Source organism: Leopardus geoffroyi, chromosome E2 (assembly GCF_018350155.1).
Source record: "Leopardus geoffroyi isolate Oge1 chromosome E2, O.geoffroyi_Oge1_pat1.0, whole genome shotgun sequence".
Taxonomy (NCBI): Eukaryota; Metazoa; Chordata; class Mammalia; order Carnivora; family Felidae; genus Leopardus; species Leopardus geoffroyi.
Genome location: NC_059335.1, coordinates 57,201,724 through 57,221,088, shown reverse-complemented (window position 1 = coordinate 57,221,088; position 19,365 = coordinate 57,201,724). Strand labels below are relative to the sequence as shown.

Sequence of the window (19,365 nt, the reverse complement as noted above, 5' to 3'; positions counted from 1 at the left end):
AAAAAAAATGGGGGGGAGCTCGTGGCTGGCTCAACTGGTACATCATGTGACTCATGATCTCATGGTCATGAGTTCAAGTCCCACACTGGGCGTGGAGTCTACTTAAAGCTAAAAAAAAATTGGGACACCCAGGTGGCTCAGTCGGTTAAGCGCTGGACTTCGGCTCAGGTCATGATGTCATGGCCTGTGGGCTTGAGCCCCGTGTGGGGCTCTGTGCTGACAGCATGGAGCCTGCTTTGGCTCCTCTGTCTCCCTCTCTTGCGCTGCCCCTTCCCCACTCCTTGTGTGCCTGCTCTCTCTCAAAATTAAATATTAAAATTTTTTTAAATATTAAAACTTAAAAAATTGGAATATTCAAGTTCTGTATATCGAGAATAGAAAACTAAGACAACGTAATTCTTTCCTTTCGTTATTCAGTCATAAGAAGATCATAAATTAGATCATGAGTACCTTAAAAATATATATTTTTTAACGTTTGTTTTTCAGAGAGAGAGTGTGAACAGGGGAGGGGCAGACAGAAAGGGAGAGACAGAATCTGAAGCAGGCTCCAGGTTCTGAGCCATCAGCACAGAGCCTGATGCGGGGCTCACACTCACGAACTGCGAGATCATGACCTGAGCCAAACTCTGACCCTTAACTGATTGAGCTACTCAAGCGGCCCCATCATGAATACCTTTTTAAATAAATAGTGGCAATATGGCAAATGATATAAGGATTTTGTGTGAAAATCGTGCCCCCAATCCAAACAGATATAAGTAAGTGATAGGAACTCTATTTCTGGGATTAAAAAATTATTGAAGAAAATTCCCACCTGCAGGGAAAAAAAAAGTCTCAACTGACTTTTCTCAATTTTGAAACAAAAATTTACAGTGGCTGGTGTTGTCATTAACATCCGTAATACAAATTAAAATGTCGGTGCTGAAAAAATGAAATATCTCTACTTGTACGAGAGACAGCATTTCACCTTTTTATAGTGTATCTTTCAGGAGCGTATACGTCATAACAAAGAAAAGCCAAGTTATTTTCCCATTTCATGCTCTGAAAAGATCCAGGTCATTTTCTCAAGCGTCCGAGAGATCATTAAAAAAACAACTTGGGACACCTGGGTGGCTCAGCTGGTTGAGTGTCCAACTCTGGATTTCGGCTCAGGTCATGATCTCACGGTTCATGAGTTCGAGCCCCGCGTCGGGCTCTGTGCTGAACGCTTGCTCGGAGCCTGGATCCTGCTTCAGATGCTGTGTCTCCCTCTCTCTCTGCCCCTCCCCCGCTTGCACTCTGTCCCTCTCCCTCAAAGTAAATGAACTTTATTGAACATGCAGTGCCTGTTCTGTGTCAAATAAGGTTTCAGGTTTTTGAAAAAAATCATCGACAACATACGACGCATAACCGATCACAAAACCGAACACGGCCGTGATAGGTTTCGGGAAAACTAGCTAACACGGGCACAGAAAGTGACATTTCACTGAAGCTAGGGTTGACCTTGGAAAAAACTACTAAGGGACTCTTCTCCCCCCGTTTATACCTCGACCCCAGCCTCGTGGATAAATTCTTTCTGTCTCCGAACGGAAAAATGACTGCGATAGAGAAGCGGATTGACACACAGCAAATATTCAAAAGGCCTCAATTTCCGAGAGAGAGAGAGAGAGAGAGAGAGAAATCGCTTGGCTAGCGGGAGGGCTGCAGAGCGGTGTGGACGAACACGGCGACACTGTAGTTCTATCACAGGTTGATCACAGGAAGTGAAGGATTGTCCCACAGAAAAGACTCTAAAATTAGAATCTGCCCCATCAATCGCTTCAGAAAAATCACGTAATCACAAAGGCAATTTAAAAACTTCACTACCACCTCCTAAGACAAGATTTAACGAAGGGAAGGCAGAGATAATTTTTTGCTTTTTTCCAAACAGGCTGAGAAGGATTCTAAAAAAGGAGCTGGTATTAATATTGTAATTGGGGGAGAAATACTGGAGACACGCGCTCAAAAATCAGGGGCAAAACAAAGATAGCTGATGTAGCACCGGGAAAGGACTTCAGAACGGGGGTGGGGAGGGGGGGGACACAGAGAGATCGGGGGACCGCACAGCAGAAATGAGTCAGCGCACTGGTTTGCAGCTCACGCCAGGACTGCACAGCAACAAAAGCAAACGGGCCAACCCAGGTCGGTGATGAAGCGTTTTAAGTAACGGAGGAGCTGAGATGCGTTTCTACCGCCGAAAAGCAGTTCGAAAAAAATGCAAGCGAAAGCACGGCCCGTCGCGGCTGCAAAAACTATCAACTCGGCCGCTAAAAACACACCCTCACGTGCGCGGGCTTTCCGAGCGCAGGGTGTCCGAAACCGGTCCGAGGTGAACGGGGAGATAGGAAAATCCTCTCCTTGGTGGGGAGTTCGGTGTCGCCTCTGAACAGTTCACGGCCAAAGACCAGGAAGTAACCACGCGCGTTCGTGTCGTCGCGAGACGGCACTGCTGGGAAGGGGCTCCATCTCCGGGAGCCCCGTGGGGCCGGGCGGTGAGGGTCCCGCAGCCCGTCCGGCCGACACCCTTGTCCGCGCAGGGATTCCAGAGCCTGGGGTCCCTTCCACGCTCCCTGGCCACCCACCGCCCACCTGACACATTCAGAGCGTCCAACCACAGTCCGGGCACACGAACGACGACAGGCGACCGGTCTCACACGATATTAAAATGCGCTTGAGGAAAGCAAGACTCGGGACGGCAGGGCACGACCACAGGAATGGAAACGCGGGTTTAGTGGAGGCACACGATCAGGCCCAGCAATTCTGAGACCTGCAGGAAGACAGGGGCGCCCTAACACACGGCAGGGTACCCCCTGAAAAACCCGAAGACGCTAATACATCTGACGCACCGAGTACCGTCTGAAACACACACACGGAATCGGCCTTCCGTCCGCCTGGGCATACAGCAGGAGCCTAATGAGAAAACAGTCACCTCTGCTCTGTGCCAGGCCCCGAGCTAAGCACCTGAGAGACCTTATTTCATTCGATCCCCGTAAGGGACTCGAAGGTGAATGCTGGAGAAACTGAGGCCCGCCGGGGGGCAGCGACTGGCTCGGGGTCCTTCAGCCAGGTCTACGTGTCCCTCCCGTGTGTGTCTTGCTCCCCCCCCCACCCCCCGCCTCCCCACGTGCCTTGCTCAGCGTGCGAGGCTCCCCTCCCGGCTGACCGAGCCTCCAGTCACCCCCGGCCCGGCCCAGAGTCCGTACCTCCTGCCGGGTCCCTGACTCCGCTCCCTTCTCCTTCCGGCCAGCAGCTGTGGCCACCTAGCTATGGACCCTGCAGGGATCCCCCTTCCGAGCCTGTTTCCAGAGCTCTGAAATGGGGGCGGCGACAGGGTGACAGTGGCCACGCACGGGGCAGCAGCGAGGATTAACCTGAGCGTTGAATCCCGGCCATCGCGGGTCCTCGGCCAACTTAGCGCCTCTTCTCCGGACGCAGCGAAGGGACACGGCCCCCCTGCCCCTCCAGCAGCCACCAGCCCAGTGGGGTGTGGACTCGGAGGCTGGGGGACCGGCTGCTTCCGCCCACGTGCGCTTCAACAGAGAAGGCGCGACTTCCGGCCCCCACCCTGGCCCCGGGCCCCTGCCTTCTGTCCCCCTCCAGGGCACATGCTAACAAGGGGGTGACAGGACTGGGGGCTGAGCCGCTGGAGCCACACGGGAGACCTCTCCCCAGGCCACGCAGGGGTCCCCGCACCCGGCCTGCTCCTGCCGCTCCTCACGGTCCTGCTGCCTGGACAGGGTTCGGACACCGGACACGGCCTGAAACCTCGATCGGGTGCAGACGCACGAACGCGCCCCTTTCGCTCCCCTTCCGGCCTCGTAACCCGGAGAAGAGGGTGAGATCGTTAGGGTCCACACCTGTCCGAGGACCCTGGCGGGCTCGGGGCAGCTGCCGCTCCCTCTCCGCGACGGCAGGCCCGGGCCGTGCCCAATTCCGGGACAGGGCCTCACGCGCCAACCTGCCGCTGGCCGGGGCCGTTCACTTCGCAGTTGAACCCGGCTCCCTGCGGGAGCCCCAAGGAAAGCCCACCCCGGACCCAACCCCTGTCGCCACAGATCCAGGCACCCTGGGGTGAGGACGCCCCGTAAGAACCCTAACCAGCACTCAGCCCTTGGAGCCCCAGGGCCGCCCTCGCCGACCCACCTTCTTGGTGTAGCCCATGGCCTTCAGAACAGAGTGATTCAAGGTCTCCAGGGAGGCCAGGACGTCCTCATAATCCCCCATGTGGTCCACAAAGTAATCTGAGGGAGGGGAAAGCAAAGGTCAGGGGTCACAGGAGGAGGGTTTTACCCCAGCCCTCGGGCCTTCCCGTGCATCCCACCTGTGCCCCCGGGACTCCCGGGTCCCGTCCCCCGACCCCAGTCCTGGTCCCTGCAGATCGGGCACCTACCACACAGCTCCTTGGTGTCCACGTGGCTGCAGAGAGAACGAGGGAGACTCGGGTCAGGCCTGTCCCGTCCCAGCCGCCCTCCCCGCCCCCCTGCCCCAACAGCACGCAGGGCCCGGAGCTCGTCAAACACCGGCCGTGCCTCCTCTCTGGACCATCCGGCGTGCCGGCACCTGAGCCAAGTTCACAGGTGAGGCGCAGCAGGTAAACGATGCCCCGCCCCCCACCCGGAAGGACAGAGCGGGGATCCGCCTCCGCGTGACCTCTGACCCCACTACCACTCGTTTCCTCTCCCCTGCTGCGCCGACCCGACCGTGTCCCGAGCGCATAGGACCGAGAATGGGGCTAAGTCAGGGGCTGGGAAAAGGGAGGGGAAGGGACAGAAGGTGGAGGGCCCAGGACTCTGACAGGCTGTCAACAAAACTCGTGTGACACACGGCCCCCCCGGCATCCCTGCCTGCTGGGTCCTGGGACAGCCGTCCTCGTGGCCACCCCAGCCCTGGGGTCCCGCAGCCCCATTCCTAAGGCGTGGAGAGGACTGGGCCCTTCCGCGGAGGACGCTAAGCACCGAAATGCCACCCAGGCTGGTGAAGGTGCACGAAGCAGCCTCAGAGCAGAGATGTGACGGCAGGGTGTGCCGGGGGCAGATGCCAAGGGACCCGAGCGTCTGTGCAGTTCTGGGAACCTTGCCCTGTCTGGGCGCCAGCTCCCTGAGAGAGGAGGGGCTCCCTGGGGTAGAGAGCTCGGGGAACCCCAGGTGCCCAAGATGCTTTCTGGGAGAAGGCTCCTGGGGCCCCATAAACCTGGGTTCAGAGGCTTTGCCAGCCCTGTCTTGGGAAGCTCCTTGAATTCCCACCACACGTTAAATGTTCTGACGAGTCCCGCAGAGAGGAAGCCTGTTTCGGTTGGGCTTAAACTAGGATCTTACCACTCTTTCTGATGCAAGTGAACTGTTTTGGGCAGAAAGCCTACTTAGCATCCCAAGGAGCAAATGTTTATAGGTCACACCCCAGGGAATGCTGGAGAGACTCATCCTAGAAGTCTTTAGAGTTCTGACCTTCTAGAAGGTCATGGCTAAACTCTCTGACCAATGCCTCCACTCGCCCTGGCCCTTTCAAAGCTCCCTGGGGATCACAGAGGCCTCCATCCGTCTCCAGAAACAAAGCCCTTCACTGGGTCTACAGCAGAAAGCTGTTTCTTTGACGCGGCCTTCCTTGGACAAGGACTCCTGGCCACCTGGTCCCCCGCCTGTGCCTCCCAGGACACTCAGCCGCGGCCTCTGGTCCAGGTGGCTACTGTGCTGGGTCCCTTGCAAACAGGCTCGGTAGCAGCTCCTTGTCCACACTAGGCCAGTCCGTCTCAGGGGACCCCAACTCATCAAATCTGCTTCACGCAGCATCCCCCACCCCCAGAACTCGGGTCCCCATCGCCTGAGCGGGGCCCAAGGAAGGTGACCGGGTCGGGGGCGGAGAAGGGGGCTGGGGCTCATCCTGCCTGGGGAATCCCAGGCAACGAGGGAGGCTGCCAGGTCGGGCAAGCGTGAGTGGAGCATACACTTGGCACTTGACTTCGGGGTGGGTGAGGCCAGAGTTTCCGGTTAGTTCTGAGACGCAAGCTTGGGGGGTTATGATGGGTTGACTCGGGACACCGAGCTAGAAGCGGGGTTGAAGGGAGAGCCAGGATGCGTATCTGGTCGGTCCGGTCGAAGACAGGACCGGTGAGGACCAAGGTGATAGAGTTGACCCTGGCGCCGGGGTCACTCACACCAGGGTTTGAGTTCGCAGAAGGGTGACATCACTGCCACTGTTCCCTTTTTGTTACCCTGCGTCCGTGCTGCAAGACGTAGGGTCCCTTCTTCCGTAGCCACGTGTGCTCAGAAGACAATTTGCCGGCACAACAGCGTCCTGCCCACGCCCCCAGGTCACCCCAGCCGGCAGTGGGACGGGGGGTGGGGGGGTGGCCAGACAGATCCGAGGTTTGGATCAGCCAGCGTGGGGGGTGTTTCAGGGGTCCTGCTCCTCCAGGGGGGTGGGAAACGGAGACTGCTCACTAGCTGCCGAGGAAAAGCTCCCCCCGCCCCACACCCACCAGACGCCCCTGCCCCGACAAGCGGGACCTCGCTCACTTAGTGTTGTCGGAGTCGATGGTGTGGAAGAGAGCCTCCAGATCCTTGTCATCGAGGACGCCATCTGCGAAGAAAAGCTGGAACTCCTCCAGGGACAGCTTCCCATCGTCTGCGAGGGAGGGAAGGAGGAGAGAGGGCAGCCGGTGTCTAAGAGATAAGACATCCCAGGTCCCGCCAGTCCCCCGGCCACCGCACCCCAGCCAGATCCTCTGTGCCTGCCCCGGGACTGCCCGAAGTGACCAGCACCCTCCAGCGCACAGAAAATCCCTGCCTTCTCCAGCTAATTCCCAAGCCCACACATCAACACCCTCTTGCAGCTAATCCCCGAACCCACAGCGAATATAAGCAGTAGCCAGTTGGCTCAGGCCCACGACGGCCACGGTCAACACACACACAGCTCCTGCTCCCTGCCGGCTCATCTCTCCCCTGATTCGCCCGAGCGCCTGCGGTGGGTACCGTTGAAGGCAGCACCACGGCAAAGGCGGGGCCGTCTGAGGACCCTTCTCTCTTGCTTCCAAATGCCCAGACGACCCCCCACCCATATCTGCATCATCTCCAGCCCCAGCACCCAGGTCCTGACTCAGGGGAGGGGACACCCTCTTTCCTCTCTGCCCGTCCGCAGGGCAGACCCCGGGCCCACACCTTCACAGCGGCCAGCAGGGAGGGACTTCCCACCCTGCCACCACGAAGACACCAAACCGCAAGGCAAGGAGGGGGCGGGCCTGGCGGGGGCCAGCCTCTGTGGTCCTGAGATGGGAGGGGCCCCACGGGCCACTGAGGGGCTCCAAGCAGCCAGCGACTCTGGGAGAGGCTGGACTGAGCTCCCACCCTCAGCCACTTGCACTTGGGCACACCTGCTGCGAGCTGACCTCTGCCCCCTGCAGCCACACCCCTTCCTCAGGGAGCTCACGCTCCTTAAAGGAGCCGCGTCTGCGGCAGGCAGTTGGAAGTGAGGGAGAGGGCAGCCCCCAGCCCCTCCACACAGACCTCCTTCCATTACTTCCAGCCAGGCTGCAATCAAAGCCCCTGCAAGCCCACGAGGGTACGTCTGCGTGGGTTAGAGAGGGATGGCCCTCCTTGGATGGGAGGGAGAGGCAGGTGTGGCCCCGTATCAGGACTGGGCCGGGCGCGGAAGGCAGGCTGGATCTGAGGTCCTCCCTTCCATCCGGAAGGGGCCCGACCATACACGGCTGGCCCAGCTGGGCCCAGAGCAGAAGGATTCTCTTGTATCGTATTTTTTAAGAGTTTTTTTTTTTTTTTAAGTTATCTATTTGGGGGGGGGGGTTGCTTACCTTTAAAAAAAAAAAAAAAAGTTTATTTTTGAGAAAGAGAGAGAGAGACGCAGAGTGTGAGCGGGGGAGGGGCAGAGAGCGAGGGAGGAATCCGAAGCAGGCTCCAGGCTCCCAGCTATGAGCGCAGTCTGACCTGGGGCTTGAACTCACGAACCACAAGATCACGGGGAGCCGAGGGCGAGTCTGCGCCCTGTGGACGCGTGATGACCGACCGGTCGTGGTGGCCAGGGGCACAGAGTCGGGGTGGGGGTGGGGGAGGGGGATCTCCCTGCCCCCCGTCTCCTCCTGCCTGTCCTGCCCGGAAACCTCCATCCAGGGTGCCCTGTGGAGGGCAGGCAAGAGACGCCGGGCCTCCCGAGCCCGGCCTTCCTGGCTGACATTTCCCTTCAATGTCCTGCCACAGCCCGGATGAACCCAGAGCGGCTAATGAGGGGAGAAACACCTGCCCGGGCTTCTGTGCGATCAGAGGCACAGCCCCGGCCCCCCCACTCTCAGCAAGGACCCCCGAGCGGGCGGCCGTGTGCGGGCGTCTTGGCTAATGAGCACGAGCTCAGCCTCTGTCACGGGGACCTTTCAAACGGCCGCAGGCTGCTAGCGTCCACGTCCCTGGGGACAAACGCACCCTGGCGCCCGGCCGTCTGCTGGACGCCCCGTGCCGCCCTTCCAAGGCCCCAGACCCCTGACCCTCGGCCTCCCCTCGGGAGCCTCGACGGGTCTCTATCTCAGCGCAGAAGCCTCTGTCCCGGGAGCCGTCAGCACAGGCCGGCCCAGAGCGCTCGGCCCTGGGACCCCAGGGACTTAGGGGAGGGGACCATACCCTGCCTGGCACCCCCCCCCCCCAACCGGCATCTTCCGCAGCGGACGCCCGGGGCAGGGACTGCGTGAAGCCACTGCGTGTGTGGTTCTAGCCGCACTCACTCCCGGCCAGACGTGTTCTCAAGCCAGGCTGGACGGGGTCAGAACTGCCCAGGCTGCTCCCCAGCCAGGGGTCTACGGTCCCGCCCCTGCTCGGTCTGGGCCTCGCTTTTGCCGTCTGTAAAATGGGGGCGGGTGCTTCTTACCCCAGCAGGAGCACAGTGAGGCCCCAGTGACGTGCCTAATGGGTGCCCCATGGCCCCTGGCAGCTCCCCGGATGGAAGGCACAGGTGGGAACCCCACACCTGTGGGCAAACCACGGCGTCCGCGGCCACGGGCGGTGCTGGGCTCAGGGTCTCCCACGGCAGGCGTCCCCGGGTCCCGTGCCGGCTCCACCAAGGCCCTCTGAGAGGGGACTGGTGTCATCACGCCCACTTACAGGTGGGGAAACCGAGGCCCCAGCTGACTGGCCTGAGCTCACAGAGCTGCCAAGTGGCCGAGCCGGGACTCGAACCCAGGAGTCCCTGTGACACGGAAGGGACTCTTCCCCGGAAGCGTCCCTGGAACCGACATCACACTCCTGCATTAACCCTGGGGACAATCCCCCCAGGGCCACTCGGCGGTGGCCAGGAAGACCCGAAGCCCCGGGAGGAGAATGGGCTCGGCCCCTCTGGGGCCTATGGAGCAAAGTCAGGGGACCCCAGAGCAGTCCCTGGGGTGGAAACTCGGCCTCTGACAAGGCAGCAAGTGACGAGGAGGAAACCCCACCTGTGTCTGAGGGCGGCCGGTGAGCCACCCGCCCACGTGTGCCACACACATACACCCGCACACACAGGGCCACGCGCACTCAGTGTGTCGAGCGGCAGTTACGGAGACACGGCCGTCCGGACCCACGGACACCCGCCGGGAGACGCACAGCCAGACCCACAGCGCTGCGCCCCAGGGTCGTGCACCCGCGCCCCCCGCGCCGGCAGACCCGTTGCCCGTAAGCCCGCAAACGTCTGCTGGGGACCCACCGCGTGCGAGCATCGGGCCCACGCCCGGGACAAGCCCCGAGTCCTGCCTGTCAAGTGCTCACGACGTGCCCAGGGTCCTGGCCACTGCACTCTGAGGTCGCCAGAGAGACGCCTGTCAGGGATCAAGCCCCTTGACCTGCTCTGTAGCCTCTGAGGCTGCTTGAGAAGAGCTGCCACGACCCCTTCTCGGGTCACTGAAGCCCCCCCCAGCCCCCTCCCTCTGCCCTGCTCCACGTGGAGCTGCTGTGGAGAGTCCTCTGTCCCAGTCGGCCTGGGAGGCGCCGCTGTCATGCCCGAGGAGGGGGACAAGGGATGGAGACCCTGGCTGTGCACCCCAGCCCCCGAGGCCTCCGTCGCACCCCCAACACCAGGGGGGGGGGGGGCGGGTCAGCCATAACCGCCGGGGTCAGGGAGGGAGGGGTTTGGGGGACCCGGGTGACAGCTGCCGCCTTCAACTCCAGCCCGTGCAGGAGGCGCTGGGGCCTGAGGGCCCCGGGGACAGGCACCGGGGCCCCTGTCCCCCACCCCACCCCCCGGCAGGGGCCCTGACACTTGATCAATTTTCCCAGCGAACAAAACAAACCGTGAGCCCTGCTTGATTCTCTCGTGGACTCTGTCGCCACATCTCCTCGCTCCACAGCCAAGGCAGTAGGCGAGTTAAGCGTTCTCACCCCACTTTAGAGATGGGCAAGACCGAGGCCTGCGGAGACACCGTGCCTTGATGACCGTCCGGGGAGAGTCGCCCGGGGCCCAGCGATGAGGACAGCGGTATTTACAGGAAGTGGTACTGACTTGCGCTGCAGCTGTGAGGCTCAGACGGGCCTCGCGAGGCTGGGAGGCGGGAGCCTCTCCGAGAAGTCAGGAGAAGTCAGGAGAAGTCTGACTTCTCTCTGCTGGCCACGACGGGCCACTCACGTGGCTGGGGAGGGGGCGTGACGTGGGGAAAAGTTCGGGGGTCTGCAGCGCAACCTTGACTGCCTTCGTGCAGCTGGGTGGCCCCGGGCAAGTCACTTAACCTCCCTGGGCCACTCCGGAATCGTCAGGACAGGAGCGGCAGCCGTGAGTGTGTGAGGTCGCGGTGAGGAAAGAGGCACCAGGGCCGAGAGTGAGGCTGGGGGCTTCCGTGAAGGGTGGTCCCCGGGCACCCCCCACCCGGGCCGCTCTGGCCCAGCCCAGCTGCATGAGGGCGATGATGGTTCACCAGCACGTCCCGCACGACAGACGTCTTAGCATCCGAGACGGCCACACGCCGAACCCCCGCGGCATCCCTACCGCGTGGGAACTACGGGAATGCCCCCAGACGCAGATAGGGAAACTGAGGCACAAGGCAGCACCGGCCTGTGGTGTTCTGACCTCCGAGGCCTGTACTTGTCACCGGCAGGTTCAAGGCCGTCCATGCCCCCACCCCTCGGCCCTCCCCCTGAGGCGCCAGGACGGGAAGAGCCGGGGCCTCCTTGAGGGGACAGCCCGGGAGGGGAACTCACCGTTTTTGTCCGCACGTCGGAAAATCTGCAGGGAAGAGAGGTGGCGTCAGTGAGGGGCCCAGAGGGGCTGGCGCGGCCTCTGACTCATCTCGAGATCCCCCTCCTCCCGGGAGGAGACCCCGGCTGGGATCCAGGGCGGGAGGGATGTTTCAGGCGGAGTCCTCCCTGCCGCCGGGGAGGAAGCTGCACCCACTCGCCTTCTGTGCCGCCAGCCCACCCACGACCGCACTGACAGACACGCGCACGCACACGTGGACACACGCACGCTCACACCCAGCCGCGGGCCCGCGGGTGTGCCTCCAGAGCCACTGGTCCACGCGGCTTTCCCACCGTGCCACGCTCGGTCACACGCTCAGAAGCCGTGTCCCGTGGACGCGGCCACACGCCTCGCACCATTGCACCCCTCGGGGAGCCCCGGTTTCCTCCAGCGGGGTGGCTTAAGTCTGAACAGAAGCGTCTGCTAAGGGGACCTGGGGGGGCCTGGCGACTGGACCCCCCAGGGGCAGGACTGGATTATTTCTTGGGGGGGGGAGTGGGCGGAAGCAGGCCACCAAGAGCTCAGAAAACCAGGTGCACTGCAGGTGCAAGTCTCTGGCTGCCGTGGGAGGGGATGGGGGGGGACAGCCCAACCCCCGCCCCCCAAACATGAGCTGAGACCCCATAACCCACCCCCACCCCGTGGTATTTTTGGGAGCGGGTGAGCCACACTGATAAGAAGGGGGAGGGGGAGGCCCCACCCCCTCTGGCCATGGTACCTTGGGCCCAAGCCCTCAGGCCAAGGACAGATGTCCCCCCCCATCCCTCCTAGCACCACACATGGTGACAGACTGAGGCAGCAGTTCAGGAAGGGCTTCTCAAACATCACCCCCTTCCCTTAGCTGAAACCCTAGTCTGGGGTACTGAGCAGGAGCAAATGTGGCTGGGCAGAAGGGGGACAATTATCAGAGCACCGGGACCCTCCCCCAAAGCCCCATCGTGGGCACTCCACACCCTTGCCCCTGACTGCAAAGTTCCCCGAGGCCAGGGTCCCACCCTCGGGTGCCCCCCTCCCCATGCCTCAGGCAAGTGAATGGTGCAGACCACGTGATGTGGCTCCGGGAGTCCGCTCATCACCCCATTTCCTAGATGAAGAAATGGGGTCTCGGGGACCCGCACACGCCAGCTTGAAGAGGGCACCGGAGCTCACTAAGCCGTACTGTTAGAAGCAGGAGGGGTGTGGACAGGGCTTCCCTACAAGGGCAGGCCCAGAGCTTTCGCCTCCAGAGCTAGGCTGGGGGTCCTGACTCAGGAGAGGATCCATCTGTGCATGCGTGTGTGTGTGTGTGTGTGTGTGTGTGTGTGTGTGTCTGGGGGCGAGGCAGCCACAAGCACCCACGGCACAGCTCGCCCTTCCCCGCCCAGCCCTCTCTGCCTGGAGCCAACTGTGGGTTCCAGGAGACAGGAGGTTCGGGCGGGGAGAGGGAATCTACGCTCCCAGCCAACCATCAAACACACAGACACAACTCTCCCAGAAACCCAGCCCGCACAGGACCCTCCTCGGGACACGCACATCCTAGGCTCCGCTGTTACCGGGTGGGGGTGGTGCCCAGGACAGAGCCCCCCTCCGCCTCCCCCCACCAGCAGTGAAATCTCCCTCCCACTCCTCGGGAGTGGGTGGCAGGAGGAGGTGGGCTTCCCAGAGGTGGGTGGCTTGGGTCCCAGGGGGAAGGGGGGCTTGAGTAGAGGGTATGGAGGATGGAGGGGGCTCCGAGTGGAGGGGAGGGGGTCGTCGGGGCCGGGATCCCAGAGGTGTCCGGGCTCAGAGCAGATGGGGGTAGTCCTAGCTGTACTGAAAGGAGAGGGGAAGACAGGGGTGGGGAGGGGGCTTCACTTTCAAAGAGGTGGTGGCTGGGGTGGAAAGGGGCTTTGGGGATGAGAACACAAGGTCTCAGGGTCTACCGCCCGAACGAGAAAAGGGAAACCAGAGTTAGGGGTTGGAAGAGTGGGGGGTGGGGTGGTGGTCTCAGAAAAGTCGCGATTCAGGCGATGATCCAGGATGGAAAGGAGGACGGGGTCCGGAGGCGGCAGGTGCTGGCATCCGGCAGTGGATGGGGGTAAGGGAGGAGGTGCAGGGCTGGGGAAAGGGTAAGGGCTCGGCCAGCATAAAAGTAGGGGGGCGGTGGCCGGCAAAGGGCTCCAGGGCTCGGAGAAGGTGGGGATCCCCAGAAGTGGAGGGAGGGGGCGGATGGAAGGGGATCGTCCTGGTCCAGCGACAAGACTAGACCGGGATGGAGACCCGCCGGGACTTGCAGGGGCTGGGGTCGCGCTCTGGGACGCAGAGGGGCCGGGTGCGGGTCCTGCTCCGGGCCGCCGAGGGGAAAGCGCCCGGAGAGGGGGGTCCCCCGCCGGGGGAAGAGGGGACCTCGCGGGTCCCGGCGGGGACGGAGGAAGGCGGCGTCGGGAGCGCCCCTGGTGGGAGGAGGGGGCTCGGGGTCCCGGCCGGCGCGTACTCACGTCCAGGATGACGGCGGTGCCCCCGCGCGGCGAGCCGGGCCCCGGGCCGGGGCCGGGGTCCGCGGCGGGGGCGTCGGGGGCGTCGGGGGCCAGCGGCGCCCGGGGCTCGCCCATCCTGGCGCCCACCCAGCGCAGCAGCCCGCCCAGCGCCCGGCCCTGCGGCGGCGGCTCCCGGAGCAGCCTGTGCGCGCCGGCCCTGCACAGGCGCGCCGCCCGCTCGCACATCGCGCCGCGCCCGCCGCCGCCGCCCGGAAGCCCGCCGACCCCCGCCCGGCCCGCGGCCCGCCCCCGCGCGACCCCTCCCCGCCGCCGCCGCCCGCGCCGCCCGCGCCGCCCCGCCCTCCCTCCCGCGGCCCCGCGGCCGCGGCCACCGCGGGGACGGGCCGACACCGGGGGACTGGGCGGGGGGGGGGGTGGGAGGGGGGCGCTCCGCCTGGACCCCGAGCCACGTGCCTCGTGTCCACCGCCCCACCCCCTCTGCCCCCCACCCCCACCCCGGGAGCCGGGCGCGGCGGCAGAGGGCTACCCGCGGGGGCGCAGTGCTGGGCGCCGGACCCCAGCCCCGGCCACGGAAGGGGCCGCCCGATCGGCGCCGGGTTGGTGGGGGGGCGTCTGGCTGCGCGGCAGGGGGCGTCCCTGGGGGCTGTCCCCCGAAAGTCTCCCGCTGCCCCCCCTCCCGCGGGTTCCCCCCACCCCACCCGCGGCGCCTCCGCAAGGGCCGAAGCGCGGGTGTCCGGCGAGTCCGGAGCGCCCTCTGCTGGCTGAAGCTCCCGAGATCAGTGCCCAGGCGCTGGGCCTCCCCCAGCACTCCCGCGAGGGCCTGCATGCCTCCTCAACCGTCCCCCACCTCGTCGCACAGTGCCCAGACCAGTCTTTGCACCAGAACACTCTCTTCCTCTCACACCCCTATCCATCCATCCATCCATCCATCCATCCATTCATCCATCCATCCATCCATCCATCCGTTCATCCATCCATCTGGCTGGCCATCCATCCATCCATCATCCATCCATCCATCCATCCATCATCCATCCATCCATCATCCATCCATCCGTCCATCATCCATCCATCCGTCCATCATCCATCCATCCGTCCATCATCCATCCATCCATCCATCCATCCATCATCCATCCATTATCCATCCATCCGTCCATCATCCATCCATCATCCATCCATCCATCCATCCATCATCCATCCATCCATCCATCCATCATCCATCCATCCATCATCCATCCATCCGTCCATCATCCATCCATCCATCCATCCGTTCATCCATCCATCTGGCTGGCTATCCATCCATCCATCATCCATCCATCATCCATCCATCCATCATCCATCCATCCGTCCATCATCCATCCATCCATCCATCCGTCCATCATCCATCCATCTATCCAGCCATCCCTTCATCCTCAACGGGTCCAAAGGATGAGTTAAGGAGCATCCACTAGGTCGTAGGCCCGTTGGAGGCACTGGGTTCCACTAGTGAGCAGAACAGACAGGGCTGGGGGGTGGGGGTGGTGTCCTTGGCCTCCTGCAACCTACACCCTGGTGGGCAGAGGCAGATACGGGAGCGATCGCACAGATAAACCGACCCCGAAAGCTGAGCTGCCATGAAGAGGTAGAGCCTTGGGCCGTGAGCGGGGGGCTGTCCTGGTGGCTACGGAGGGGCTCGTGGCAGTGGAGGCTTCCTGGAGGAAGTGATGTGCTGAGGCTGAGAGAGCGGAAGGAAGAGGAGTCAGAGAGGAGGGAGAGTGTCCTGGGCGAGAGACCGGCCCCTGCAAAGGCCCTGTGGCAGGTGCAGGCACGGGAGCATGAGGGACTGAAAAGCGTGTGGCCGGGAGGGAGCGTGGGAGAAGGGCGGGGACTCGACTGGAGGGGTGGGCAGGGGCCTCCCCGGCATACTATTTCCCCGCACACAGCCTCCCCCCGCTTCCCGCCCACAGCGGTACCCCCACGCGCGGGACCATCCCTTGTCACACAACTCCCCCGCCCGAGGATCTCCCACATGGCCCTGTGCCCCACCCCCCAGACACCCAGCCCCCTCCCCACGCAACAGAATCCTCAGACACACGAGTGGAGGCAGGCACTGGGTTTAATTGGGACCTGATTCTGGAAGGAGCGAGGCCTGCAGTCCTCTGGGCTCTGTGCTCAGCCGGCCCTGGTGACCCCAGCTCGTACCAGCGGCTTTCACCCCAGATCACAGCCTACGCCGGCCCGCGGCTTCTGTTCCCGGCCCGGGCACTGGTCTGCGCGCAGACTGCCTGGGCCCCCCACTCATCTTCATCGGGGAGGCCTGCCGCATGGGCTCGCGGCCCCTCTTTCTCCCGCCAGGGGAGGCCCCCTCCGCTCACTGGGGCGTCTAGCTGGGCTGTGTAATCTCCCTTCCTCTTTAGGGCCTGGGGACGAGGATGCCAGGCCGGGTGTTAGGGTGGCTTCCTGGCCTCCTTCCTCAGCAGGGAGCTGGCCACTGCCAGGGCCCCGCCCTGCACGAACCGCACGAAATTGTCCCCAGCCAGCGGCCCCACGGCGTACAGGCCCTCCTGGCGGGTGCTCTGGTAGGTGAAGGGGTCCACGTCGATGGGGTTCCTCTTGGCGCTCAGCGGCTGGTCGGGGTCCGTGGCCAAGTCAGCGCCCGCCCCGGGGAGGAAGGAGAGGTCGGGGTGGGAGCCGATGAGGACCAGCACCAGGGCGACCCCGAAGACTTTCTGGAGGCCGTCGCGGTCCCGGAACACGGCCTGGCGGTCGGCCTTAAAGAGCAGCAGCCTGTGTTCGGGGAGGCTGAGGTAGCCCTCGTAGGGGCTGGGCGACAGGATGGACTGCTCCCGCATCATCTGGTGTACCTTGTGGTACTCGGGGTACAGCATCTTGGGCAGCTGGTTGAAGACCAGGCCGGGGTCGTCCACGGGCCGGCGGAACGTGTGGATCACGGGGATGTTGCAGTGACGCGCGTAGAGGACCGCGTCGGCTGCCGACAGCCCCGCGCCCACGATGAGGACGGGGTCGGAGGCTGGGGTGACCGCGCCCGCCCTCACGGCCGCCTCCAGGGCCGCCAGCTCATAGTGGACGAAAGGCAGGGCCTCCCCGGGGATGCCCAGCCGCGCCGGGCTGTCCGACGTGCCCGTGGCCAGGACCACGTTGCGGGCGCACAGGGAGAAGGGCCGTCGGCTGCGGTCCTCGGTGGTCACGAAGCCGCTCACCTGGAAGAGGGGGCTGGGCTCCCGGCCCCCGGAGCCGCTGGGCTCAGGCGTCCCCCACTCCACGGCCGTGACCACGGCGCCGGACACAAAGTTGCGACCCAGGTCCTTCTTGGTCACATAGTCCCTGTAGTAGTGAGCGATGTCCCCAGCCGTGGCGCGGCTGTTGCGAAGGCCTCTGAAGGGAAGGATTGAGGAAGCGGGGGTGTCAGAGGGCAGACTGGGGTGTGGGGGCCACAAAGGGGCCATCGGGGGGGTGACCAGGCCGGCGGTGGGCCGTGGTGAGGGCCGGGGTGAGAGTGTGGCCACCAGAGTCAGGTGGCCTGCGTTCAAATCCCAGCTCTGCGGCCGGGGAGCTCTGTGCCTGAAGCCCTCCGTGCCTCAGCTACACAGCAGGGAGGACGGTGGTGATGGTTCTATTTCATGTGGTTGCAGAGAGGGTTAGAGGGTCATGTGACCAGAAGCTTTAGGAAACAACCTGACAGGTAGTAAGTGACAGGTTAAGCCTCAGCCACTGTTATTACTCCCAAGGACTAAATAACGACCCACGTAAATATGGTGGGATTCCGGGGCGCCTGGGGCTCAGTCGGTTGAGCGTCCGACTTCAGAGGGGGTCACGATCTCGCGGTTTGTGGGTTCGAGCCCCACGTCGGGCTGGGTGCTGACAGCTCAGAGCCTGGAGCCTGCTTTGGAGTCTGGGTCTCTTGGCCTCTCCCCCACTCACGCTCTGCCTCTCTCTTTCTCTCTCTCTCGCTCAAAAATAAATAAAGATTTAAAATGTTTAAAAAAAAATAACGGGAGGATTCCATGTCTCTAAAGTTCAGAAACAGGGAAAACTGATCCACGGGGTGGGAGGGGAAGGAGAGGTCCCCCCCCCGGGCAGGAGGAAGGGGTCTGTGATGGGGACTGTCACCATACTGGGGACCAGGATGAGGAGGCCTTCGGGGGCACACGCAGCCCCAGGAGAGACTGTTTTATTGCAGCATTGTTACTCTTGTCGGGTCGCTGTTACCACCGCCCCTCCCAGGGCAATGACCGCAGGGCCGGGATCGAGGGTGGCTGAGGTACAGGCTTGCCATGATCTCAGCTCCTCTCTCCAGCGACCCGTGCGACCTCAGGGGAGTCAGCTTCCCCGAGTGTGGGCGTGTCGTTAAGGAGGAGCTCACTTCAGGAGAATCCTCTGTGACTCCCCCGACGGGACCGAGTGGGGCGCGAGCTCACGCTGTGTCCCCCGAGGCTGTGCCGCGCGGCCCAGCTCGCTAGCCTGCTTCTGAAACCGGAGCCCTGGGGTCTGTTTCTGTGAACTTGTCACTTGCCCTTCTCGGAGTCAAAATGGTTTCAAAGAATGGGCCTAAGGTGTTACCTCCAGGGTTCCTTCTAAGAAGGGCATGTGGGACAGAAGGAGAGCCCCGGGAGGACCGGGCAGGGCTTAGGAACCGTGGCGGCAGCAGCCCAGGGGGAGGGAGGGCACCTGCTGTGGGTGTGGGCCTCTCCCCCCCCCGCCTCAGCTCAGGGCCCCCCCCCCCCGTGAGTAGGAATAGTCACAGGAGTAGGCGGAGAAGTGCTGAATCGGGAATATTACGCGGCCATGTAAAAGGCTGGTTACGAACACTGTCCTCAAGGGGTGAAATCCTGAGGCCAGAGCGTTGAATTTAAAAGTAGAATATAAAAGGAGGGGCGCCTGGGAGGCTCAGCTGGTTAAGCGTCCGACTCTCGATTCCAGCTCAGGTCACGATCTCACGGTTTGTGAGCGCGAGCCTCGAGCCAGGCTCTGTGCCGACCGTGCCGTTCCTGCTTGGGAGTCTGTCTCTCTTTCCCTCTCTCTCTTCCCTTCCGCCACTCGTTCTCACACTCTCTCTCAAAATAAATAAGAAAACATAAAAAAAAAAAAAAAAAAAGAAAAGTAGGCTCTAAAAGGGCACGCCTACAATTACAACCTAAGTTCCCATCTGTCTGTTAACACGTCACGACGCTAGCCTGCGTGTCTTCCTACCAAATCTGCAGGGACACAAAGCCTTTGTGAAACGGGGTGGCTGGGTGGGAGACAAGAGGCCTGTGAGGGGCGGAGGGGACAGGGCATCACCACCCGCGCGGCGACCCCCTCCGACCCTGAGGCCCTGGGCAACTTTCTGCCTCGCTCCCCAGGCAGGGCAGGGGCTGGGACTCGTTTGTTCAGGGAATGAGCTGTTCCCCCAGGATGGTCAGAAGCGTGCAGGGAGGTCATGACGGAGCAGGAAACAAGATGGAGAGACCTACCCCCCCCACCCACCATGGGCTAGCGACAGGCAGGGGCGTGGGGGTGGGGGGAGCCTGGTCGGAGCCCCAGGGCAGGGCCAGCTGTCCCCCTCCCACAGGGGCTGGGATGCTGCTCAGGCCCCCTGTCAGGGGCTTGTGGGCCAGGTGGGAGCACTGGCGGGGAGTCCTGGGGTGAGCCCAGCCCCGGGCGGCCCTCTCCCCACCGGGGCCTCAGTGTCCCGCCCCGGGCAGGAGGAAGGGCCGCGTTG

The 19,365-nt window shown here is 62.9% G+C and overlaps 2 protein-coding genes across 5 annotated transcripts in view; both read right to left on the bottom strand.

The window, feature by feature from the left end:
• Positions 1–13,934, bottom strand: part of NECAB2 (N-terminal EF-hand calcium binding protein 2) — a 28,728-nt gene extending 14,794 nt beyond the window's left edge. The window contains exons 1-5 of the mRNA XM_045441286.1: positions 13,668–13,934; positions 11,175–11,199; positions 6,528–6,636; positions 4,406–4,431; positions 4,159–4,256 (exon numbers count right to left, since the gene is read on the bottom strand). Of these exons, the coding sequence (XP_045297242.1) occupies positions 4,159–4,256; positions 4,406–4,431; positions 6,528–6,636; positions 11,175–11,199; positions 13,668–13,892 (483 nt within the window). The 5' untranslated portion in view covers positions 13,893–13,934. The remainder of the gene's footprint in view (positions 1–4,158; positions 4,257–4,405; positions 4,432–6,527; positions 6,637–11,174; positions 11,200–13,667) is intronic.
• Positions 13,935–15,741: 1,807 nt separating this feature from the next.
• The window catches only part of OSGIN1 (oxidative stress induced growth inhibitor 1), a 31,940-nt gene continuing 28,316 nt past the window's right edge, over positions 15,742–19,365 (bottom strand). For all 4 annotated transcript variants that reach the window (XM_045441278.1, XM_045441276.1, XM_045441275.1 and 1 more), the window contains one exon: positions 15,742–17,039. In XM_045441278.1, the coding sequence (XP_045297234.1) occupies positions 16,091–17,039 (949 nt within the window). In that variant the 3' untranslated portion in view covers positions 15,742–16,090. The remainder of the gene's footprint in view (positions 17,040–19,365) is intronic.